The sequence below is a fragment of the Sinocyclocheilus anshuiensis genome, unplaced genomic scaffold (assembly GCF_001515605.1).
Source record: "Sinocyclocheilus anshuiensis isolate Anshui unplaced genomic scaffold, SAMN03320099.WGS_v1.1 scaffold658, whole genome shotgun sequence".
Taxonomy (NCBI): Eukaryota; Metazoa; Chordata; class Actinopteri; order Cypriniformes; family Cyprinidae; genus Sinocyclocheilus; species Sinocyclocheilus anshuiensis.
The window spans coordinates 1,047,779-1,071,370 of NW_015542402.1; the positions used below are offsets into that span (position 1 = coordinate 1,047,779).

The 23,592-nt window shown below is 36.9% G+C and overlaps 1 protein-coding gene across 2 annotated transcripts; it reads left to right on the forward strand.

The window, feature by feature from the left end:
• Nucleotides 1–2,359: 2,359 nt before the first annotated feature.
• On the forward strand, nt 2,360–23,580 carry LOC107692981 (janus kinase and microtubule-interacting protein 2-like). Of its 2 annotated transcripts, none has more exons than XM_016492211.1 (21): nt 2,360–2,498; nt 4,237–4,734; nt 6,127–6,336; nt 6,820–6,918; nt 7,127–7,273; nt 9,027–9,167; nt 9,255–9,308; nt 10,900–11,022; nt 11,129–11,257; nt 12,226–12,309; nt 12,524–12,586; nt 13,106–13,204; nt 14,171–14,269; nt 14,346–14,399; nt 14,851–14,916; nt 16,290–16,358; nt 17,852–17,929; nt 19,082–19,285; nt 21,235–21,300; nt 21,423–21,496; nt 22,919–23,580. In XM_016492211.1, exons 1-20 carry the CDS (start codon nt 2,370–2,372, stop codon nt 21,471–21,473), a joined length of 2,463 nt encoding a protein of 820 aa, XP_016347697.1. In that variant the 5' UTR covers nt 2,360–2,369; the 3' UTR covers nt 21,474–21,496; nt 22,919–23,580. The 2 variants fall into 2 exon arrangements, with proteins under 2 accessions (XP_016347697.1, XP_016347696.1); XM_016492210.1 differs by lacking the exon at nt 2,360–2,498 and adding an exon at nt 2,681–2,809.
• The last annotated feature ends 12 nt before the right edge of the window (nt 23,581–23,592 follow it).

A 23,592-nucleotide genomic window follows, 5' to 3' on the forward strand; every position in this document is an offset into this window, starting at 1 on the left:
AATCTGATTTCAACATATAAAGTCAGACCAGAATGTCATAGTAGTTCACCCCAAAAAATGAAAATTTGCTGAAAATATACTCACCATCAGGCCATTCAAGATAAGTTTGCTTTTGTTTTTTAATTGGAACAGGTTTGGAGAAATTGATCATTCCATCACTTGCTCACCAATGGACCCTCTTCAGTGAATGGGTGCCGTCAGAATGAGAGTCTTAAAGGGGTCATATGATGCGATTTCAAGTTTTCCTTTCTCTTTGGAGTGTTACAAGCTGTTCGTGAATAGATAAGATCCCTGAAGTTGCAAAGACTAAAGTCTCAAAACCAAAGAGATATACTTTATCAAAGTTAAGACTCTGCCACGCCCCCCTAAAACGGCTCGTTCTAACACGCCCCCACATATCTACCTCACTATGTGGAAATATTTGCATAATGCGCCCAAATGTGCACGCAAAGAAAGAAGGCGTGGTTTCAGTAACCGCAGTTAGTGTTGAAGCAGCCATGTCAGGGAGACGCTGTGTGTTTCTAGGCGAAAGCAAAAGCACTTTATTTGGCCTTCCGAAAGTAGATGCATTTAGGAATCTTTAAGATTACTTACAACAGAACAGCAATGCATTTTATGGACGACCGTTTCGTGAGCCTAGGAGAGTGTGTGTGTGTCTGTGTGTGAGAGAGAGAGAGAGAGAGACAGCGTTACATCACAGTAGAGTCAGCTGTCTTAACCGCGGCTTTATAAATTTCAGCAAGTGATTAATTTGAGATGGCTTTGTCAAATGCTACATGTTGTGTTGTACCAGCAGCACATTATTTTGCCCTGATAACTGTGTCTTATTTTAGTAGTTTCAGGCGACTGCTGTGTTGTATTGACAGCTGCTGCGTCATTCACTCTAAATCGCCATTATGCCTCATCATCATCATAATCTTTTACAATCTCTTAATCACCATAATGCCTCTATATACTCTTGTCTTCTTGAGTTTACGTGTCTGACTGTAGAAGACTCTTGCATGGCTGTGAAGCGTGGTTAAACACTAGCAACATCGCCTGCCGTTTAGTACAGTCAGCAGCCTAGATTTAGTATCTTAAGTGCTTCTGTGACGCAGCGTGTGTGCGTGGGTGAGCGGTTTGCATGTTATCAAGGCAACTCTTGGCTGTGCTGTCAGTAGCTTGTGTAAGTTGATTGTTCATCTGTCATACTTTATAATTAAATGCTGGGTCAAGAAAAAGTGGTTTATTATTAATAGTACTAGATAGTGTTTTATTCAGGTATTTTTTGCTATGAAACAGTCCTGTGTAAGGAAGGGAGTTTAGAAAATAAACTTAAATAAAATAAAATTTTGACACTTTTACTTGTTCTTTTACTTCTACTAACAATGCAGTGCACTGAAATGTGTCACAACAGAATTCTGTTCACTTTTGTGTCTTGTCCTGCACCATATCAAATTATGTATTAATAAAACAAAGGAGTTTGGCATTTTATTCCAACAAATATTTCAAATGTTATTTCCATTACATCAAAATGACTTGTGTGTATAAAGAAATGTTGGTCACACTTTAGTTTATACAGTCAATCATATTCAGGCAATACATACTGAACTGTTCTGTGTTTATTTTACTCTTTCGTTAGATTAGGATCAATTGAAATGACTGGCAAATGTGTCCCAATCAACCTGAATTCACCTGTATGTAATAATTAATATGATTATTTATCATAATTAATTATTATTCATATTTTTATTATGGATTATTATGGACAAAAGGCATTTGAAAAAAGTTGCAAAGTAAATTATAAGACTTCCAAGATTCCAAGACTTCAGAGTTTCCTTACAAAAAGGTGAAATCTGTTGATTTTAACAAAAATACACACAGCAGTGGATGAAATCATAGCATGACAATTTAACTTCACAAATGTAACCCTGGAGCACAAAACCAGTCTTAAGTGTCAATTTTTCAAAATTGAGATTTATGCATCATCTGAAGGCTGAATAAATAAGCTTTCCATTGATGTATGGTTTGTGAGGACAGGACAATATTTGGCAGAGATACAACTATTTGAAAATCTGGAATCTGAGGGTGCAAAAAAATCTAAATATTGAGAAAATCATCTTTAAAGTTGTCCAAATGAAGTTCTTAGCAATGCATATTACTAATCAAAATATTGCTACAAATATACCCCAGTGACTTAAGACTGCTTTTGTGCTCCAGGGTCACAAATGTGCATATATTTTGTCCTTACCCTCACTGTAAATGTTTCTGTTTACTCCCACAGGTTTTCTCACTACAAGGATAATGAAGAAAAGACGGAGCAGGAAACGTCAGTGTAACTTGAAGTGATGGATACTAAGAGTGTTTGAGGAACCCTTCCATCTAACCCAATGGCAAAGAAAGGCCGCGCCAAGGGCGAGAAGCCTGAAGCACTCATCTCTGCCTTACAGGCAGCCAATGAAGATCTCAGGTCGAAATTAACCGATATTCAAATTGAACTGCATCAAGAAAAATGCAAGGTAGGCAAACAGCATGTACAGATTTACTTGGTGTTTCTGAAAGGCAAGGAGAAAACAAACTCTCCTGAATTGACTGTAGCACCTTTACAATGAACTTTCATAACCTTCATAAGTGCTCATTTGATCAAAAATCCAGAAAAAAACGGTGATATTATTAAAATGGAACCCTTCCATCTAACCCAATGGCAAAGAAAGGCCGCGCCAAGGGCGAGAAGCCTGAAGCACTCATCTCTGCCTTACAGGCAGCCAATGAAGATCTCAGGTCGAAATTAACCGATATTCAAATTGAACTGCATCAAGAGAAATGCAAGGTAGGCAAACGGCATGTACAGATTTACCTCGTGTTTCTGAAAGGCCAGAAGAAAACAATCTCTCCTGAATTAAACTGTAGCACATTTACAGCAAACTTTCATAACCTTTGCTGAACATTTCTGACATTTTTAACCATTGCACGGCTTAGATCAATTTCAGCTACAGAAAATCAAAAGCTCCGTCTCACTGTTCATTTCAAAAACATTTTAAGACAGAGATGCCCAAACCAAGGCCTGCAGGCGAAAGTTGATGACTTCTGAAATGACCCGTCATGCCGTATCACAAGTGAAGGGGAAAAAATATATACAGTATACACACACACACACACACACACACACACACACTGCTGTTCAAAGGTTTGGGATCAGTAGGATTTTAATGTTTAATAAAGAAGTATTTTATGCTCATTTGATCAAAAATAAAAAAATATAGAAAAAAACTAATATTGTAAAATATTATTAAAATTTAAAATAGCAGTTTTCTATTTTATGTACTTTAAAATATAATTTATTCCTGTGATCAAAGCTGTATTTTCAGCATCATTACTCCAGTCTTCAGTGTCACATGATCTTCAGAAATCATTCTAATATGCTGATTTATTATATATGTTGGAAACAGTTGTGCTGCTTCGTATTTTTTTGGAACCTGTGATTCTTTTTCAGGATTCTTTGATGAATAAAAAGAACAGCATTTATTCAAAATAGAAATCTTTTCTAACAATATACACTACCGTTTAAAAGTTTGGGGTCAGTAAATTTTTTATTATTTTTTTTGAATGAAATTAATACTTTTATTCAGCAAGGATGTGTTAAATTGATCAAATATGATAGTAGAGAATAAACCGATTCCAAAAAAATACGAAGCAGCACAACAGTTTCCAACATTGATAATAAATCAGCATATTAGAATGATTTCTGAAGATCATGTGGCACTGAAGACTGGATTTATGATGCTGAAAATACAGCTTTGATCATAGAAATAAATTATATTTTAGTATATATTCACATAGAAAACAGTTATTTTAAATTGTAATAATATTTCACAATATTACTGTTTTTACTGTATTTTTAATCAAATACATACACCCTTGGTGAGCAGAAGAAGAGACTTCTTTAAAACTTCAAAAAAGTGTTATTTAAATTTTTGTTTAATTATATACTTTTTTTTTTTATTTAATACATTTCATTATATTACAGTTGTATATAATGCAACATTTACTTTTGGACCACGGCCCTCCATCAAGTTTGATTTTTGCCTATTCGTATAAAAAGTTGAGAACCTCTGGTTCAAGAGATGAGCCTTTTTAGGTGCTGATTTCTGCAGTGCCATTCTAACTAGTTAAATTGCTGTACCATTCTTGTCCACCTAGAACAGATGTTGAATAAATGCATATCCACGTGGCTCATTCATGAACTAATTTCTGCAGGTGACCAAGTTGGAGCGAGAAAAGGTGCAGGAAGGCAAGCGCATTCGCGAACAGGAGCAGCATCGGCATACGGTGACGCTGACGGAGCAGCGGGCTCGCTGGCACGAGGAGAAGTTAAAGGAACTCGCAGCTCTGAGGGACTCGCTGACACGGCAGCACGAGCAGGAGTTAGCACGTACCGCTAAGATTAAAGAAGGCGAGATCCAGCGTCTGCGGACTGCGCTCAGTGCACTGCGCGATGGCAGCGGCGAGAAAGTGCGCACTGCGCTAACACTAGAGGCCCGAGAGGAAGCCCGCCGCTTCTTTGACCACGAGCGCGTCAAGCTGCTGCAAGAAATAGCCGAGCTAAAATCCTCCAAACGGCAGAAGGATGAAGCACTTAATACTATAATTTTAGCCGACAAGATGAAGGCAGGTGACCTGCGCTCTGAACATCAAGCGCACCAGGAGCAAATTTCCAAGATCAAGTGGGACAGTGAGCGAGATATTCGTCGACTGGTAAGCCGTCGTTTTTATTCTTAATCTGGAAATGTCAAATAAGTTCTGTGGTCCATTAAGCAAACATGGAAGATTTTATATTACATACTTCCAGGAGGTATCGACATTATAGGTATTATATAGACCTTTATTGCCCGCATAATGATGTACAATAATAAAAAAAAAAGTTTATGGTAAACAAAAAAACATTTCAAAATAATGAAATGATTTTACCTTTACCTCTTTTTACCTTTATAATATACTGACAACCATCTTAAAGGAAAATACTGCTCACCCTCAGGCCATCAAAGATGTAGATGAGTTTGTTTCTTCATCAGATTTGTAGAAATGTAGCATTGCATCAGTGTCTCAGCAATGGATGCTCTGCAGTGAATGGGTGCCGTCAGAATGAGAGTTCAAACAGCTGATAAAAACATCACAATAATCCACACCACTCATCTTGGATGGCCCGAGGGTCGTACATTTTCAGCAAATTTTCATTTTTGGGTGAACTATTTCTTTAGAAACATAGATCTAACAGTATTTTGCTGTAAAATTACATGAAATTTTAAATACGCTAGCCTTCGGGAAAAACTCTTTGGTGGACACATGGCCTAATGTTCATTCATGTTTATTTCGTGCTATAACTTGTAGTAAAGAGGAAGAGATGATCGGTTCACATGCATTCTCACGCCACACATCAACACATCGCTGACAATGCTCCAACAGACCAGCAGGCTACTTTTGAAACAAAGTCTCAGCATTCAAATTTTGTAATTTTTTAAAGAAATTCAAACAATAAATCTTATGTTTTGGGCTCTTTAATGTGACTGTTCGCCATAGATCCTAGAGGCGTTCTAGAGGTTCAAACGTGAATCGATCACTTCCTGCTAGGCATAGCATGAAATACACATGAATGAACATCAGATGGTATGCTGTCTCAACCGCGGAAAGACGTCTGTTCACATTTTTCAAGTTCGACTCTACTGACGTTAATCTATTAACTTTCCTGTCTGGTTTGTTTGTCGAACAAAATGGCAGATTCGGCGTTATGATTGGTCAGATCGCCTGTCAATCAAGGGTGCTAAAAGCCTGGTCATTGGACAGTCAGCATAGTCCAGCCCTTTTTTTTGAGTATTATGTCATGAATAGAACAGATGTCATTGAGAGCATAGACATATTTAGGTATCTATGGGTGAGAGGTGGAGAGGAGGTTAATAATTTTGATTAAAGATTACAAGTGCAAATTAATTTTTAAAAAACAATGATGTGCACAGATAAATCATTTATAATAAATACTTCAGCACTTTGTAAAAAAAATGACAGTTGTCATTTTTGATTTCATGGTGACTTTAAAAAGCCTAACCCTGACCCTGTGGCTTAACCCAGCATGACCTTTGTTAAACTGTGCAGGTGGATGAGATCAAGGCAAAGGACCGGACGATCTTCGCGCTGGAGAAAGAGCTGGAAACAGCGACAGGCTTCGTGCAGAAGCTGATGCTGCAGAAGGATGTGCTTGATGAGCAGCTGTTTCTGGTGAAAGAGGCAGAATGCAACCTGGGTAGCCCCAAAAGAGAGATCCCCGGCCGCGCTGGAGATGGAGCAGAGCACTGTGGGAGTCCGGTAAAGAAACTAGACTCGTCGTATCCACTAATGCACATGCAATTCCACAAATACACATGCAAATCCATAGATGTTCTTGTAGTGCAGTCTTAAATGCACAGTCTACAATTTGAAAATGATATCAGCATAAATTATTGCTGTTAAAAGAGCACATTTCTGTGTAAGAGAAACAGATTGAAAGATTAGAGTTAATCTAAATGGTTATGTCCGTTCTTGTAATGCATAACTTTAAGTTAAGGTGAATTGTTATTGCTATAAACCAGTTGAATGACTGACTTAAAGCAAGTGCTCTTTCACACTCAGCTACACCTGCAAGCACACAAACACTAATGCATTCACGTGATACTCTGCCAGTGTAAATATGGGTTAATACGGTAAACATTTTATATTAGTGCATACATTTTCCTTTATTATGCAATGTACTGTACATGTGTGTGCGTGTCAAGCTAAATGTTACAGGTATATCGGGTGTATGTGTTTTAGGACATGAGAAGAAACCAGAAACGCATGAGTGAACTCAAAGCCACCATTCGTAAACTGGAGGACCGCAATTCAATCTTAGTGGATGAAAGAAACGAGCTGGTATGTTTCTGTCATTGATGCTGTTTGCATAGATGCTTCCTGGAAACTCAGTGTCGCAGTGAAGCATAAACAAGCAATGCCAACTGTGGAATTGTTGTTGGTTTTTACAGGACAATTAAATCCTCAGCATGCATCTTCTTTTATGTGCGGTCTTTCTCTTTTTATGTCTTTTGGTTATGAATAATTAACCCTGAATTGCTCCTCTCAGTTGAAGCGTGTTCGAGAAACAGAGAAACAGTGCAAGCCGTTACTGGAGAAGAACAAATTATTAAGTAAGAAAAATGATGAACTCAGCCATTCCCTTCAGAGGACGGAGGACAAACTTAAATCCATAACCAAGGAGAACCTGGAAATGGTGGGTTCCTCTTTATTTTCTAATGCACTTTAAAATTTAATCTGCATTTTAAAGTGCAGGTTTGTGATTTCAGTTTAATGTGTGATTAAATCTAATGCATTTGTTTCCAAAGCACAGAAAGGCATCTCAGCGTTGCTCCTATATTTGAATCTCACCACAAATGTGATGTTTGAGCAGATAGCGCAATGTTATTTTAGTCAAACAGCTGTATTGAACTTTGAATGTACGCTTTTTAAATGCTCTGTCACTGTGTGTTGTTTTAATGCTGACAGTTTTTAAAAATTAGATGGGTGCTTTGTTTTAAGATCACATAATTGCATATTGTTTTGAAGTATTTATACATGTATATTTAGCACTAAACCTTTGTGTTTACCCGAGATAAATGTTTATATAATAATTTGGTAAAAAAAAAGTATGTTTGAATGTGAATTCACAATCTCTCAGATGGACAGGTAATACTGAGTAAGGAATGCACAAATTATAAATTTTGCCCAATATTAGCATATTTCACATGCCTGGGTGTTGTTTTAGCACCCCGTATGGTAAAAATCAGGTAGTGCCCTCATAAAATTTGTTTTGAATGCAATTTGCGTGGCACAATTCCCCATCTTGTTAGGTAGTAAAGTACCACAATCTAGTCTACTAGCTGTACAGTTTCCTTTCATTACTATGATTCAGGCACCCGGATCGGTTCTTAAAGGAAGAGTTCACCCCAAAATGACAATTTGCTGAACATGTACTCCCCCTCAGGCCATCCGAGCTGTAGATGAGTTTGTTTCTTCATCAGATTTGGAGAAATATAGCATTGGATCTCAGCAATGGATCCTCTGCAGTGAATGGGTGCCGTCAGAGTCCAAACAGTAGCAAACAGCTAATAAAAACCAGAGTCCATACAGCTGATAAAAACACCACAATAATCCACAAGTAACCCACACTACTCCAGTCCATCAGTTAACATCTTGAGAAGACAAAAGCTGCGTGTTTGGAAGAACCAAATCCATCAAGGCATTTCAATTTTAAACCATCACTTCTGGACAAAAAACGAGTCCAAAATCCAAAATAACGCATCCTCCAGTGAAAAAGTCCATCTCCTGTTTTCTCAAAATCCATCAAAATCCACCGACATTTGTTTGTTTTGGCTTGTAAACGGTGCTTGATCTGTGCATATTTCACTCCTGTTTCAAGAAACCAATATTATGGATAATAGACTTGTATTTTGGCTATAAACTAGGTTTTAAAGTTTAAATGTCTTGATGGATTTGTTTATTACAAACATGCAGCTTTTGTCTTCTCAAGATGTTAACTGATGGACTGGAGTGGTGTGGATTATTGTGATGTTTTTATCAGCTCTCATTCTGACGGCACCCATTCACTGCAGAGCATCCATTGCTGAGACACTGATGCAGTGCTGCATTTCTCCAAATCTGATGAAGAAACAAACTCATCCTAATCTCGGATGGCCTGAGGGGGAGTAAATTTTTTATTTTAGTGTGAACTATTCGTTTAAAATGACCTAAGGGTGACAACATGCCTGGATACATGCCTGAATAATGCTCTTTTCCTTAATTTGATAATCATTGGATAAATATACTGCTGACATGATTACTACAAAATGTACAGAAACATTTCTTGTGAATAAAATACCATTTACTGCTTTCTGCAGATGGAAATGGCTGGATCCCCACTGCAATAAAAGATTTTTCAGATTTTTTTTTGCAATGCTGTTGTATTCCTACTGTTTTGTTGTATTCAGAAGGAGAAGATTACCTCCCATCCTCCACTGAAGAAACTCAAGTCTCTGAATGATCTGGATCAGGCCAATGATGATCAAGAGATTGAGTTCCTCAAGCTGCAGGTTCTCGAGCAGCAGAGCATGATCGATGAGCTGACACGAGTGAGTGCTTCTCACAAACATCAGCCAGGAGTCACAGCAGTGAGCACCAAACACCCATCTATCATATCTTTCTTATGCATGTTACAGGATAGAGAAAAACTCTTGAGAAAGAAGAGGCATAAACGAAGCAGACCTATAAAGGTGAGGGTTTTTGAAAGTGTGTGCTTTTCTCAGCTAGCTAAGTTTCCATCCGAAGTTGTGAACTGAACATTAACTTTAAAAATTTTTATATATTGCATAACACATTTGTGAATAAAGCACAGTTCCATCCCATGTATTCAAGAGAACCAAATCTTCACTTCCTGGAAAGTTCACTTCGCTGTAGCCTTTATCATTTCATATCGAAGCGCAAAAGAAACTATGAGAGTGCAATGTCATAGTTATGTCGTCAGTTAAGTCATCAAGTTACCAAAAAGGCAATTAAAGCTGCCTTAAAACTGTGCATGCATGTAAATATTTGTTATATATATATGAGTCAAATTTATGAACGTCTCTGAAATGCAGTGGATTTTTTAAATGTACTGGAGCAGCAGCACTGTCTCCCTCATCTAACAAACCCGATTCAACTCCTCAGCTCATTATAAAGACTTTAAGAGCTGAAGTGGGACAGAAAAGGTAAAGAGTTATGAGAAACTATGATGCGTGTCAGATCCGCATCATGTTCAGCAGCGGTAGCGCTTAAAGCAGCCAAAATAACCTCATAACCAGCTGCTGTGATGACTCTTCAAAAAGAAAAAAAGAGGAAATCAATAACTTTTGTAGCTTTAAGGATTCTCCTACATTTAATTTAGAATTTAGTGTTTGATAACTTCATGCAATTTCTGTATATTTCCTAAATGATGAAGGGCACAGGTAGCTAAATATGACATTTATTATAATGGGTTTATGTGAAGTGTTTTAAGTTCCCTTAAATTAGAAGTTGTTAAAGTCTAATAAATGTTAAAATAATTAGCTCTCAATTATAATGTAAGGTTGAATGGCTAGTCAATGGTTAAATATTAGGAAAAAAAACTATTTCATAGCGACATCAGTAGTATTTTATCAGTGATACTTGCCTTCAGTCACAAAAAAGATGCCATTAAAGAAATATTAAAAATACACTGTTCTTTATGTTGTTTCTACATTAATTTGAAGATTGAATGTGAAATTATTGCAATATAAAAGTATATTTAAAAACTTTAATGTTAGGTGGGATTAAGCACGATTAATTTGCAGAAAAAATGTGTGATTAATTAGTTAAGCACTAATAAAAACTACTTAATTATGCCAAATCATTCTGATGACACACTTTGGCTCAGGAATTTCATAATGTCTAAAACAATATTTTAGACAGCGTGCAATGAGATTAGTCTGCAAATGAGTCCAGTTATCCGATCACCTGATCCGTTAAGACAATGTCACGTGAGTTTTTTGTTGCACAGCTAGGAATTTATTTAGTAAATCGTAGTTTATGCACGTTTTGTTACCGGATTAAAATTTTTTTTTTTTTTTAATGCACATTTTAAGATTTGTAAAGCATTTGGTGCTTCCATTCAGTGTTTTTATGCGATACCCCAAAATTTGTGGATGCAAGCATTGCTACTGTTACAGTATTTTCTCCTATCAGCATTCAAAACATTGCAGTCTGTTTTTTAACTTTTGGAGCAACCAGCCACAGTGGGGTTCGGAATATCCGAAATTCCACGAAAAGGTCCATATTTACCTAGAATTGCTCTTGTTGTTCCCCGCGCAGAGGCATATTGTTGTAGATACATTCTATGGGTATGATGAAGAGTCCATGGATTCAGAAACTTCCTCCGTGGCTTCCCTGCGCATGGATCGAACCCCGGCTACGCCAGATGAAGATTTAGACGAGGTGAGCATTCAGCAAGATTATGGATTTCCTTCATTTCTCAGTCAGGTTTCCTGTGTTTTATGCTGTTCATGTTCATTATTTCTCATAGACTTTTTTATTCTTAAAGGGTCTGGCGGCTGAAGAGTCTGAATTGCGCTTTAAGCAGCTGACACGGGAATATCAGGCTCTTCAAAGAGCCTATGCTCTGCTGCAGGAGCAGAAAGGAGGTGTGCTGGATGCTGAAATGGAGGCTAAGGTATTCCTCAAATACTGTCTGTGCACAACTGGTTACCCATTAACATTACAGAAATTAGGTCTCTTTTGCCCAGATTTATTACCTCTTTCAAAAATAAATTATAAATGCAATTCACACATACAACAATATGAAGACACCTTTTAATATAATTAACATGTTTTTAATTTCTGAATGAAACTTTATTTTGATATTCAAATGTTGGGGTGGTACAACTATCCTGATGAATGAACTGTCAAAAAGAAAGAAAAATCCTCATCATGGTTATTATTGTTAAAGGCACAATATGTAAGATTTTTTTATTAAAATATCCAAAAACCACTAGAACAGTGTTATATATTTTGCTGACTTGTGTACTTACATGATCCCAAATGTTTCGAAGAATGTTTAAATCCAGAGAAATAGGCAATTTTAACTAGTGACACGGACTGTGTCCATCGTGTCATTGTGTTGCCTGCTAATGACGTCAAAACCCCTCGATTTCCGGTTTTGTAGAAAACATGGAAACACCAAAGACGCTTTAATATGTTGTGCAATAGACCGGTGACGACCGCACAGAGTAGCATTATAACAGAGCTTTCACATGTATCTAGTATGATAAAACAGCGCTGCTTTACCCCACATACTCACGACCGGAAGCAGCGGAAGCGCTCGACTGTGGCATAATAAAAGCTCCGCTGCTTTCGAGCCATGTGTCGCGCTCATTTCGCTTCGACGGCTTTCAGCCTCACCCTGCTTCACTCTACTACGTTAATAAATCATTAGCTCATCCATGAACATGATTTCTGCCCGAGTCCCGTCGGATTGCATCGGCTGTGGAGATGAAGACCACAACTCTCATGATTCCACACTCAGTCACAGCGTCATCAAACTACGCCTTTGCCTCTTTGTTTGTTTTGAATACGCGCCCTCTAGCGGGCGAAAAATTACATATTGTATTATTATTATATATAGTTTTCTTATCTCTGCAGGCTCATGAGCAGCTCCAGGCAGACGTTCAAAGGTATAAAGCTAAAATTGAAGACCTGGAAAACGAGCTCGCTTTAAAAGGACAGGTAAAAGTCTTTTACTCTTATTGATATTAGTGCATGCAAAATTTATACCCAGTGACCTGTGATTGCGTGACATTTCAGCACGCTCATACTGCAATTTCTAGTGTGGTATTTATCTTGCTGAGTGTTTCTCCATACATACAAACTGATTTCACAGAGTATCTGGTTGTAAAGCACACGTATGTCTGATTCACATCATTTGCTCTCTTCCTTACAGGACTCCAGATGGGTGGAAGAGAAGCAACTGTTCTTCAGGCGCAATCAAGAGCTGCTGGTGAAGGTGAGTGAACACGATGAACAAAGTAATCAGCGCTGGGGAAAGTTACTTTCAAAAGTAATGCATTGCAATATTGAGTTACTCCCTACAAAAGTAACTAATTGCATTACTTAGTTACTTTTTATGCAAAGTAATGTTACTTTTGTGTTACTTTTTCTCATCTGGGCTGTGCTTGCCTATTTGGTTTCAATATAAAAAGTTATATTTTTGGCAAATGTAAAGGCTCTTTCACACCAAAAGTGAAATGAATAAGCGTCAAGCCGAAGGAAATGTAAATTCACGTCTGTACAGTAGAGGGCGCAGCTCAAACAAACCTTCTGGATTACATGAAGAATAGGACGCAGGAGAAGAAAGTTCAGCACTCTTCAGCATTTAAAAAAATGAAACACAAATGTCATGTTTATCTGAAGTAATTTTTGGTTGTTCGTATGGTTGAATCGGATCATCGAATATCAGCAGCATCTGTGCAACATCATCCGCATCTTCAGTCAGATGACATTTTTTCTGCTGTTTCTTCGCCAGGTTGAAAAGTCTGAGAATGAAAACGGAAAGCTGCAGCAGGAGCTACAGGACTCTAAAGATCAGAACGAACTCCTGGAGTTTCGCATACTTGAGCTGGAGGTTTGATCTCTGTCCACAAATCACTGCTGGCTTTGTGACTTTTTAGCTTGCAATTCTGAGAAATATTTTTTGAGAGGAATTGCGAGACGTAAACTTGGAATTGTGAAAAAGAAGACGAAAAAAAAGGCAGAATTGTGAATTTGTATCTCACAGTTCTGACTTTTTTATTTCTTAGAATTCTAAGCTTATGTCTCACCTTTCTGTTTTTTTATGCCATGGAGTAAAACATAAAAAAGATAATTGCAACTTTTTATCTTACAATTTTGACTTTTCGTTCATAGAATTGCAAATTTATATTTCGCAATTCTTAGTTTATATAGAAAAAAATCTGAATTGATATATATAAACTGAATTGTGTGATAAAAAAATATCACAATTACCTTTATTTATTTATTTAAAATCTTGGAAACATGGAAACAAACTTCCATAAGAAACTGTATTTTAAATTACTGATAGAATACATAGACCGTTACATTTATTATGGTTGACATTACATTTATTAAGATTTTTGACATAAACAACATTAAGCGATGCACACAGAGATGCACTATTTAGATCAGGTTTATTCTGAAGAGCCAGTAACTAGTCATTTATTCATATAATGTTTTTTCTCTTAAAATGTTAAAGAGTGTAAATGTCATCATCATATATCTAAAGAATTGAAGTCTGTAAAACATGACCTTATTGATTCAATTCAATCACTCTGCTGTTTTATTCCAACCGTTACTCCTGCTCGAATGCTTCCATAAATATTACGTTTATACACAGAGTTATAAATATGTAAAACACACGTGTGCTTGCCAAAATACTCCCTCTCGACCAGCAAAAACTCTCTCTGTCTCTCATCTCATTCTTAGATGGAGGCATCCATCTGGTGGTGGAAGTACAGTTTTATAAAAATGATGCTTTTGTCTAATGAAATTGTCTCTTGTAAGTGTGTAAAGTGTGTTTGATGTGATCTGTCAGGAGCGTGAGAGGAGATCGCCTCCGTTTACCCTTCAAATCCATCCTTTCTCTGAGGGAGTGAGCGCGCTGCAGATCTACTGTATAAAGGAGGGAGTGAAGGTAAATATGAAGTCATAAACTGGCACTTTGCTTTCAGTAACAGTGAGAACTCGTGACCCAGATCTGCTCTCAACAGGACGTGTGTATACCAGACCTCATCAAGCTGCTGGATATACTCGGAGATAACGGGGTACGTCACAGACGTGTGTAATAATCTAGTCAAGTTGATTTTGTGTAGTGTTTGACGTTAAAAGGGTTAGTTCACCCAAAAATTCCGTCATTAATTACTCACCCTCGTGTTGTTCCAAACCCGTAAGACCTTTTTTGTTGAAATCCGAGGGCTCTCTGACCCTCCCATAGACAGCAAGGTAACTACCACGTTCAAGGTCCAGAAAAGTACCAAGATGATCGACAAAGTAGTCCATGTGACATCAGTGGTTCAACTGTAAAGTTACGAAGCTACGAGAATACTTTTTTGCGCAAAGAAAACAAAAATAACAACTTTATTCCACATTTTCATCTCTGCTGCGTCACTTTGAGTAATTAATGACAGAATTTGCATTTTTGGGTGAACTAACCCTTTAATAATACAAACCCGAGACTCAATGCACAGTACAGTATTTGTTTATGGTTTTATGCAGAACTTGAGGAACGAGGAGCAGGTGGCCATTATTCAAGCCAGTACCGTGCTGTCGCTCGCTGAGAAGGTACGTGCTTTCCTCAGGTTATATACGTATAAGATATGTATTCTAAAGAGGCCCGAAAAAGAGTTTTGAGTAATGAATGGCATGTCTGTACTAGACTAGAGCTGCGGGGAAATGACTAAATTGCCAGTGCATTTCTACTGTATAATGACTGTTCCCTTTCATGGGAACTTCGAACTGCGTCCTCTAGGGGTCGCTATGGGGAACGCCTCGTCGTGAAGGCGTTCCCCATAGCGACCCCTAGAGGACGCAGTGTCTCGTTCCCTACTCAGGGAACCATGGTTACATAAGTAACCTGAGACGTTTACTGTTGTCTTTTAGAGCAGAATTGAATTTAGTTTGCATCATTGAATCACTATTTTCTTGTTTAACACTATAGCTGCTTTGAAACAGTCTGTATTGTATAAAGCGCTGTAGAAATAAAGGTGACTTGACCTGTCTGATTTAACATCATTACTATGACTGATGTAAAATGTCATGCTTCGGATGCACTCAGTAGCTTATTTCCTTTTCAATCATTGACTATTTTCTTTTGCTTCAGATGCACTCATTAACTTATTTCTTTTGAAATTAGAAATTAACAAGGGATCATACAAATGCCCACCAAAAAAAATGAAAGAAAAATAAATAAATTGTATCTAATTTTTTATATTGTAACATTTGATATAATTAGGCAATATCATCAGAGCAGGAGAGATGTTTTCACAAATATAAGCATGATTGCAAACATGATATTGATTTTATACAAACGTTCAATAAACAAGAAGTTAATTAGACAGTTTTAAACACAGTTTAAGTTTTTGACAATAGTTCCAAACAAATCCATAGCAGAATGTTTCTGAGCAGTGTTTCGTTATTGAATGAATCAGCCGCTTCAAACGAATCAGTTAAATAAATGATTCAGTGACTCACTCATTAAGGGATTTGCTGCCACCTACTGGCCGTTTTAGTTTCATCTTGAGAGTATCCTTATATTTTTCCATCATATATTCAAAGGTTTACCTTTAAAACGTTAATCTCATGGCATTATCTATGCATTTGTAATTTTGGCATAAATTACTTTTTATTATTTTATCAAGGCATTTCTCGGTCAATAAATATGGATCATTCAGATGAATTTGAAAAGTGCTTTCTGGTCTTTGTCATGACTTGGTTTCACCCTGCCTTGATCTCAAAGTTTTAGTCTTGACAGATTCTGGTTTTGGTCTCAGTTTAGGTGGTTTTGACTACAACACAGTCATTACATTAGAAGTGTCACAGTATAGCATATATCACATATACTGTTCTCACTGTTAGTGAAGGAGCATAATCATTATTTGCGATGAAGACAGACGTTTGTCAGTGACCAGCATGTGTGTGTGTGTGTTGTCATTTAGTGGATTCAGCAGATTGAAGGCACAGAAGCAGCCCTGCATCAGAAGATGATGGACCTGGAGCTCGAGATGGTACAAACTACAAGTCTTATTATTTGTACACTACCCATCAAAGGTTTGGACTCATTATAGAATAATTTTGTGTTTTTTTAATGACAACAAAGTCTTAAAGAAAGCTCTTATATTTGAGTGTTTTGAAGTAGCTACTGGATCTAAAGTCGATCTCTCCATACTTTGCCAGACACTTGCCGACTGCTTTTCCTTTACGATCCACTTCAAATCAACCATTCATAAATAAATAAATAATGCAATTTTTCAAAATCATACGTAGGCGCCATTTATATTTACAAACCTAGTTTCAAGCATTTAGGCATGTAGTGTAAATAACGAGAGAGGCAAACACAGGGCTACACAGAAATCAAACTATAAAGATGCTCTGAAGACAACAAGATGCTGTTCAGTGCCAAGTTGTGGATAAACAGTCTTTGTATGGCGTTCCTTCTGATCTCAACATTAGGAAAGAGTGGATGAATTTTATTTCTAATGAAGATCCAGACCGCGTCAGTAAGAACTTGGTCCTTTGTTCACTTCATTTCATCGCGGATTCGTTTATAAACAACAATTCAATGCAGGATTTTCAGAGAGACTGAAACTAAAAGACGATGCTGTGCTGAATATATTAGATCTGACAGTAATGTCGCACAACACAAGTGTGAGGAACTGTTCTTATTATGTGATCTCTATTGCTTTGTCTGTTATTACAGATCGTTTGATACGTACTGAGTTTTTATGTGTTTTTAACCTAAATCACAGCAGCGTCCATCTGTGAAGGGTGTAGCTGCCAAACATACACAACTTTTAGCCAATCATAGTGTTCTGATGAGTGGGTCAAAACAGGACAGAAAATAGCCTATTACTTCTAGATTATGATATTTTTTGATGTACAAATATTGATAATATTATAAGTGGACCTTAAAAATAAGGCAGTTCATGACCCCTTTAAAATCTTACTGATCCCAAACCTTTGAATGGCAGTGTGCATAACCAAATAAACACAAAATACTGATTTGATTTGAAATATTTTATTAGAAATGTATTGTAAATCTTCTGTGAAGTTAAACAGTTCCTAGCAAGCAGCTTTGGGCCAAGACCATCAAACAAATTCAAACAAAACAGATATTTAAGGGCCTTTCACCACATAATTTTAAGACAGGGCATGAAATATAGAAGAAATCATATTAAAATGTTACCTGTTTGTCATCTTATAATCCATTACAGTGTAGAAAACAATCATTCTGGCAACCAGACAAACACTTCAACAGTATTACCGCAGGCCCACTATTATACTGAAGTCTTCCAGTTTGATTTCACATACAGTCACTGACAGAATGAAACGAAAGAGAGCGTTTGCATTTGACGTAAAGAGTATTTCACAGTATAATAAGGTAATTTTTCGTGGATTGGATGTTAGAAGCTTAAATTATTACGCAGATGTCATTTGTGAGATGCAGTGCAAGACAGATGCATTAATTATTATCATCTACGACATGACTGTTGACTTGCAGGAGATGTTCTGCAAACAGAAGGGTTATCTGGAGGAGGAGCTGGACTACAGGAAGCAGGCGCTGGATCAGGCCTATATGGTAAAATACTTCTGCATTTTAAGCCAGTTCTTCTTTTTATGAACTTCAGCGGAGAAATTACAAAAATTCAGTGTGTGTTTTAATTCTGTTATTTTGCTTTATAACCAACTCAGCGTATCTCCCAGTGCGTTGTCACAAGCAATAAAGACAGAAATTTAATTTTTATACTTTTATATAAATGGAATGTTTTTAGATAAACCAGAAGAAATAAACAGAACAACGCGTGTACACAAAAATGAGAATGAATTGAAAGAAAACTGGTAAAGTAACTCAAATCAATAAACACGCAGGTGGTCTTTAAAATAATGTGAATCAATAGAAGAAAAAAAAAAGAATGGAAATGACAGTGAATATAAAAAAGCTTATCTGATGTGTTCAGAGTTGTAGATGCGTGACTCTTTGGGTAAGTGTTTACGATAATATCCAAGTCCTGTCTTGTTGATGATGAGAGAAAAAGAACAGCCACACACACACACACACACACACACACACACACACACTCTCACAAACACACACACACACACACTCTCTCTCTCACACACACACACACACACACACAGACACACACACACACAAAAATTGCAATTAGCCCATCTAGTGCATATATGTTTATAAAGTCATTCATGTCCTTTTTCCATTACTACAAATTACAATGTATACGTTACATGATATACAGTATATACACATGAACGAGTTCACTTTTAAACACTAAGCACCAATTTGTTCTTAGATTTTCTTGAATTTTTTGCTTCCAAAAGTATTTTGGCAATACATTTTCTCTAAACCATGAACCAAACCAACGATTATTTGATTTGAAAGAAAAGTGTGTGTGTGTGTGTGTGTTTGTGTGTGCGTTTTTGTGATTTATGAGGACACAAATTTGTATAATGACATGGGTATGACATAGGTATTACAATGAGAAGGTGATTTATGAGGACATTTTTGAGTGTCCCCATATTTCAAAAGGCTACAAAAGGTTTTTTTGAAAATATTTCTAAAAATGCAGAAAGTTTCCTGTAAGGGGTAGGTTTAGGTGTAGGGTTGGTGTAGGGCAATAGAATATATGGGTTGTACAGTATAAAAACCATTACGCCTATGGAGAGTCCCCACAGTTCACAAAAACAAACCTGTGTGTGTGTGTGTGTGTAACAGCAAATCCAGGAGCTGGAGGCCACCCTGTACAACGCACTGCAGCAGGATAAAGTCATCAAATACGGAGAACCTCTGGACGAGCTGCAGAAGGACGAGTTACGAGCGGCTGTGGAGAAACTGCGCAGACAGATGCTGCGGAAGAGCCGAGAGTATGACTGTCAGGTGCTGCAGGAGAGGATGGAGCTGCTCCATCAGGCCCATCAGGTACAGTTCATGACAGGCCTCATCAGAGTTTCATCATTTTTAACATATTTTCATGCATGTAGTATACTGTGAATCATGAAACCAAACATAAACCATAAGATAAAGTTATAAAAGAGATGAGACTGTGGCTTGAAAAGACAAAATTCTGTCATTTATATTTCATATTCCCAAGGAGAAAGGCCACAGAAGGCATCCTCATGATGGAAGAATAAAAAGTCATATTATTATTATTATTATTATTACTTTGTTTAAATGTAAAGATGGGTGAAAAATGGCATGGCTGAAATGTATGTATCAAACATGAAATAACATGAAATAAAATATAATATAAAACTAAGCATTATATATCATCTTACTAAGACATTATTGGGAGTGAAAACTTATATTTATATGCATTGTATGTAAATATTATGTTATACTTCTATTTAAAAAACGTGTTGATTTACATTACAAGCTATCAGTATTTCATCTTACTTTTGGCCATATAAATTAAAATATATGTACCAAATTGCATATTTTTGCTTAGTTTAGGCTTCTAAATCAGAGTTGTTTTAGTTAACTAAAACTAAAACCATAAAAAAAAACATTACTTGAAGTAAAATACTGTAGATGTTAATTGAAATAAAATAAAACGTATTTTATTGCAGGTAATTTTCAAGGCACCATTTCTCATTTTTTATTTAACTTGATGTACTAAAATAACTAAAAATTTAATATAAACTATATGGACATTTAAAACAACAAAAACTAATAAAAATGTCAAAAACACAACTAAAACTTTACCTTGAAATAAGAAAATATAACAATAAAAAATATTAACAAAAATTATTATAGTATTTATAGTAATTATAGTATCTCAATGATACTAAAATAACACCGCTCTGTTTTTTTTCCTCCTGGAATATTAGCTCCATAATCTCACTATATCATACAATATGAGACAAAAAATCAAACATGATACAACATGAAACACTTATGCAAACTTTTTTTCTTTTAGACTTTCTTTAAAGGTTCATCACTGTTCATTAAAAAAAAAAAAAAAAAAAAGGTTTTTTTTTTTTTTTTTTACTATTATTTCATATGTCAGGCTTTACGGGGTGAATTTGTCACCCGTCTGTATTTATTTACATAGAGTAAAAGCTGGTTTAAGCTATTCATTTTTAAAATGATGCTTTACGTATAGGAGGAACACAAAGTGGTTAAACCTGTTTTGTAGACACACTAATTAAATAATTATACCTTGTTAAAGAAATAAGCAACCAAAAGAAGAAGAGTACAGATAACATGATGTTATCCACCAAACAGCTAACCTAAATCAGCCTTGGTAGACGTTATGTGTTGAGCATAATAGATCGAAGATCAGAGATGCCCAAAGTGGTGATGACTAGTTCTGTTGACTAGTCATCTATTGACACTTCAGTCGATTTATAAACTGATTTTGGAAAGAGTACAGAGGCGTTATGCCATCAGGGAAAAAACAAGTGGAAATATCAATACAGCATTTCACACTCATACAATTATCAAATAACATTGTATTTAGTCAGTCACATATGTGAGTAAAATGCAACAATGATCTGGTAACTGTAATACAAATACTATAAAAGATAAGAAAGATAATAACCACTTAAATGCAAGACTATTTATATTTGTTGGTTCTGTGTGTGATGTACAGTATGTCGACTGGTGATCTGATGCAATAGCTTTTATGTGCAGCAGATTCCTGAGACATAACAAATACTAAGAATATTGTAATAAAACTGCTTTCAGTTGCGCATTCAGCTAGTGGTCTTAGACTGTATTTATAAATGGGGTTTATATTAATAAGCACTGTAATTGAACTGTAGCACTGTAATCGATGATTTCAGCTTTGTCAAACCTGTTTACAGCAGTTATTTAATAAACAATAACATACCGAACGTGATCTGTGACGTGTGTTTCTCTCAATGCAGAGGATCAGAGACCTGGAGGATAAGACTGACATCCAGAGGAGACAGATTAAAGATCTAGAGGAGAAGGTAAGACTGATTTATAGCATCTCAGGCGCGTCTCCCATTTTTTGTTCTGATATGGATGTTGAGCATTTTCTTATATCCTGGCTGTAACCTTAATTAATTAATTTCTCTGATCTTTCTTTCAGTTTTTATTTCTCTTTTTATTCTTCTCTCTTGCCTTCATTCTTTGGCCTTGATGTCTGTGACATCTCCTGCGGAGGTGAGTGAAGGATCTTTTCTGCTTCTTTGTATTCTTTCTGTTCTCGTGTTGAGAAGTGTTTTGAGGAAAATGTCATAATTGATTCTGAAAAGTACGTTTTAGAGCTTGACTGAGACTAAACTATTGTATTAGGGGCTCATGAGTCACTACATGATGTAATGATGAGTGCATGAAAACATATAGAAGCGTTACCTGAACCATGACATTTATTGTGTTACTGAAAGAGAACTATTGCAGTTTGCTGAAAATGTGCTCATCCTCAGGCCATTGAAAATGTAGATGAGTTTGTTTCTTCATCAGATTTGGAGAAATGTAGCATTGCATCAGTGTCTCAGCAATGGATCCTTTGCAATGAATGGGTGCCGTCAGAATGAGAGTCCAAACAGCTGATAAAAACATCACAATAATCCACAGCACTCCAGTCCATCAGTTAATGTCCTGTGAAGCCGAAAGCTGTGTGTTTGTAAGAAACAAATCCATCATTAAGGCATTTCTATCATGACAACTCTCTGAAGATTTTAGAATGGTAATGGATATGACAATGTTAATGTATTTGGTCTTGGCGGAATTGATCTGCTACACCGCTGCTGCTGCTGCTACAAGCAAGTACAGGAACTTGTTACTGCCAATCTATTCGCCGAAACGGTGCTGTAAATATTTAAGACATACTGCTGCTGCACAAGTAGCATATACTGTATAATAACCCATAGCAGATCAATACAGGTGGAGCTGGGGAAGGTGGAGGGTTTCAGAGGAGCTCTGAAAGCACGCTACAAAACACTCTAGTGAATGCTAACCAGCCGTTTAAATGTAAAGCAGTAAGCTCATTAGCTGTGTATGCAACATGAACCAATAAGCTCGTGCCAAGTAGTTTTAACGCTGTGAATATCATTTTCAACTATATATCAATCAACTTTAAGCTGTTGATTCTGGCCAAGTCCATAATCCATAATAACGCTTCCTCCAGTGAAAAAGGCCATCATCTGTTGTCTCTCACATCAAAATCCAGCCACATATTTGTTTAGAGCTGTTTTGGCTTGTAAACGGTGCTTGATCTGTGCAGATTTCTCTCTTGATTCAGACTCGTATTTTAGCTGGAAGCAATGGTTTGAAGATACACATGTCTTGATGGATTTTTTTCCCACAAACACAGCTTTTTCCTTCAGTGGAGTGGTGTGGATTATTGTGATGTTTTTATCAGCTCTCATTCTGACGGCACCCATTCACTGCAGAGCATCCATTGCTGAGACACTGATGCAATGCTGCACTTCTCCAAATCTGTTCCCATGAAGAAACAAACTGGTCTGAGGGTGAGTAAATTTTCAGCAAGTTCTCATTTTTGGGTGAACTATTCCTTTAAGGTCTGCTTTTTTAAAAAAAATGCACAAACTGATCTCAGGTTTCGTCTCTTTTGTCGCACAGGATCTGAAGCAACCTGGAGCTGTCGCATGCAACTGCAGTCGTCCGGTTGCAATGACTCAAGGTGTATTAGTGGCTGTTTTGTTTTGGTTGTGTAGAAGTGGGAAAGTCAGAGTTAATGATTATAGACTACATTGGGATTATCTGGATTCAACCTCTGTGGAGGACCAGCACAGAACGCTTGAAATCACACTTACAGATCAATACAAGTGTGACAAAACATAATCATCAACCCAAGTAGAGGATTATAAATTATCTCTGCCATGCAGGGACCCGTCATGACCACGTCTTTACTGCATCTACTGCGACTGCTACCAACCAGAACCCACAGATCTCGTTCTTTCTCACTCTGTCTGCTTGTCTGTCTGCCTCTCCTCCCACACACACTTTGGGAAATTAGAAGCGAAATGGACGCTTTTGCAGACACACACACACACACACACACACACACCCTCTCACAGGAGCTATGGGTGCTGACTCAGGGCCTGTTAGTGAGGTGACTGTCGCATCTCTGTTATCAGCACCCTTAGGAGAGGTGTCTCCCTCACTGCCTGAAAACACAAAGGACAAAGAGACAGATTGAGAGAGAAAGCGAGACCATCCACACTAGCAGTTTTCGTTTACCCCTAGAAAGTTGAGTAGACTGAAAAACTAATTCTGAGCAGCCTGGTTTTTAA

Coding starts and splice junctions, on each gene's coding strand:
- LOC107692981 (XM_016492211.1), top strand. CDS start 2,370: ATGGCAAAGAAAGGCCGCGCCAAGGGCGAGAAGCCTGAAGCACTCATC. Junction 2,499..4,236: donor TGCATCAAGAAAAATGCAAG/GTAGGCAAACAG, acceptor TAATTTCTGCAG/GTGACCAAGTTGGAGCGAGA. Junction 12,587..13,105: donor ATCAAGAGCTGCTGGTGAAG/GTGAGTGAACAC, acceptor TTTCTTCGCCAG/GTTGAAAAGTCTGAGAATGA.